This window comes from Solanum stenotomum, chromosome 11, assembly GCF_019186545.1.
Source record: "Solanum stenotomum isolate F172 chromosome 11, ASM1918654v1, whole genome shotgun sequence".
Lineage (NCBI taxonomy): Eukaryota > Viridiplantae > Streptophyta > Magnoliopsida > Solanales > Solanaceae > Solanum > Solanum stenotomum.
In genome coordinates, this window is record NC_064292.1 from 9820536 (window position 1) to 9823326 (window position 2791).

The window sequence follows — 2791 nt, forward strand, 5'->3', positions numbered from 1 at the left end:
TCAATATATAACACTAGCGTTCTAATTCCGGAACCAGAACGGTGCGCGGAATGGGCGCAACCCCGGGCTCGGGAATGTGCGGCAGTCAGGAATTGCGTAAGAGAAGAGACATCGTAAGTAACAATAGCGCAAAAGCAGGTTTCAGTATTCGGTGGATGATGTTGTAGACGGAGCAGCGGCTAAATATGTTAAGGACGGCATGATGAACGAGTTGCGGGTCTTTTGGATCAACAGCTACTTGGGTAGAGACCGCTGAACATGCCTGCTCCCTCCCCGTGTCCACTAGCGCTCCTGTCCAGAGCGAAGAGAGGGCGAAAAAGTGTTTCTGGATTGAGTAGAAAGGGGATATATGAAGTTCGTTCTCTTCCTCTGTGCGTAAGTCTAGTGGCCTTTTATTAACAATAAAAATATTAATTATTTACCAATATGGATAAGTACATGTAAAGTGGTCAGCAACTTTACCAGTCAATATAAAGTAACATTATTTATCATATATAGATATAGATACACGTGATGCTTCATAAGGACTCAATTTATTTTAAACTACATTTTGTACTTTAAGCTACTTCTTGACATGAATTCCATTGTCTTATTCAAAAAACTTTTTACTACTTGTGCTTTCAACACTTACTTTGAATATTACAAATGATAATTTACCGCATACCCGTTTCAGTTTAATTTATTCATCTAATTTTTTCTTGGCACAAAATTAATGAAAATAAAGAATATTTTTGAATATTTTAATCTTAAATTGAAGATATGTAAAATGCATCAGGGTTCTCTTTATTTTTATGTTATTAAACATGGAAAGTGAAAATTAAAAACTAAGTGTTACCAAAAACGAGAAAAAGACATTCCTTTTTAGAAGGACAAAAAAAAACAAGAAGAGAAATTGAAACGAAGAAAGTACTAAATTAAAACACATTTCATTCCATGATAAACATACTTAAAGATAAAACAAAATCAAAGATAGAATAAACATAATCATTAATATGACAAACTTAACTCTATAAGCATCAAATTAATTGATTGAATTTTAATTGAAGAAAGAAAATTCTAATCATTGGATCCAGACGACCCTTCATCGGAATCAGACGAAGAATGTTCTATAACTCTTAGAGGAGCAAAGGCACTTCCAACGGTTTGACATGGGAATTCAAAACCACGCTCCTTTTTATGCTCACTACTCTTTCAATTTCTTCATCTGCAGCTTCCAAGGCCTTGCACAGATTTTTAAGGTCAAAGCAACTGAGTTTTTCAATTGGAGGTTCTTACCTCGATGCTTGAAGTGCTTCTCCATATTTTTTTTCCCTTTCGAGTGAAATCTCCAATCTGTTTATCTTCCTATTGATCTCATCAGTATTTGCATTTTGTTGAGCAATAACGATGGGGTTAGGAGCATCAGTATCAGTCGGAGGATTTTCTCCCAAAAATCTATTCATAATAGACTCAACGGAAGGGTGTCCACATGAATATGGTTTACTGCTAGGAGAAAAAACTACAACGACAACATCAGCACCACACAAAGTGGAGAGCTCGGTCGCCTTTTTAAAGACTCCATCGCGTCGTTTTGAGAATGTTACCTGTAAATTGCTTTGATTTTGCATCCTCGCCATTTCAACTCTTCTTCGGCCATTATTAGGTCTTCTCATGGCTGAGCTTTTGTTTTGAGAATGTAAGAAAATGTGATGTTGTGTTTCTCTTCTAAAGATGTATTTATAGCGATAAAATCATCATAGTATCAAATTGAAAATGAACTCAAATGACAAAAAAGTAAAAATATTTATGATGTTTCCTTATTTGGTAGATTTGAACAAAACTCATTTCATATTAATTAAATTTCTCTTTTTGGTTCATTGTATGGTTAGTCAACGTGTAAAGATAGTAACTACAAACGGCATATTTTTTAGTTAGATTTATGTTATTGGATTATTGAAAAAATATTATTGTGTTATTCTTTTGTAACATAAGTTAATATGTAAATTGATGATAATTTCTGAGGTAATTTTTTTTTTATTGTGTTTGTATATTTTCTATATTTGCTCTTGTTCAATTATCTATATTTCCTAATAAAGTCATGCTTAATAAAGACATTCCACTATTATTAGCAATATGAAAATACTTACTGTCTAACTCATATTTAACAAACAAAAATCTTTAAGCACCTCTATTTAAAATTTTAAGTTAGTTGTGTGTGTTCTAGAGCTTTGCTAAACTCGTAAAATATACTTGTAACATATGACATGTGAAAGAATATAGTAATAGAAAATCCTAATGCAATTTAACTTGTATAAAAAAATTTAGAATATTCTCGAGCACTTTGTGATTCAATTGAAATTCTTAATATGATACAACAAATTTTGTGTCTCTTTTTTTATTATCCAATAACCATATGATATTTGAACATTATATGACGCGTTATGAAATAATACATAATAACCATCCAAAAGAGTATAAATTTCAATTTTAGTATATACTTCATTTTCATAATATCATCTATCTAACTTTGCGACTTGAAATCACTTTAGTGAAACTCATCCATATGTCTTTTTCATTGTTTTTTTTGTCATTTATTTTTGTAGTTACTAACTTTTTTTCAGTGACGCTTCTTCTTTTATTTGTAGATATCTATATGTTGTACAATTTATATTACTTTCATACCATGTTTCTTTCATTAATAATTTCTACATGTAAAAGAAATATACACACAAAACTTTAGACATCGAAAAATCTAGAGAGAGTATTTTTACTTTAGCAGTTACCTCTTTAAGAGGCCCTTTCAAGAACTTAT

The 2791-nt window shown here is 31.4% G+C and overlaps 1 protein-coding gene across 1 annotated transcript; it reads right to left on the bottom strand.

Annotated features, from left to right (window-relative positions):
- Nucleotides 1-85: 85 nt before the first annotated feature.
- LOC125845636 (agamous-like MADS-box protein AGL62) lies at nucleotides 86-1616 on the bottom strand. Its single transcript, XM_049525187.1, has 2 exons — nucleotides 1276-1616; nucleotides 86-389 (listed from the first exon to the last, which is right to left on the bottom strand). The coding sequence occupies exons 1-2, from the start codon at nucleotides 1614-1616 to the stop codon at nucleotides 86-88; spliced, it is 645 nt and encodes a 214-aa protein (XP_049381144.1).
- Between the last annotated feature and the right edge of the window lie 1175 nt (nucleotides 1617-2791).

What these genes read in the sequence shown, in the direction of transcription:
- LOC125845636 (XM_049525187.1), bottom strand. Translation starts at nt 1,616, where the DNA reads ATGGCGAGGATGCAAAATCAAAGCAATTTACAGGTAACATTCTCAAAA. An exon ending in GAAGCACTTCAAGCATCGAG is followed by an intron (nt 390 to 1,275) that starts GTAAGAACCTCC and finishes TGTTAATAAAAG; the next exon opens with GCCACTAGACTTACGCACAG.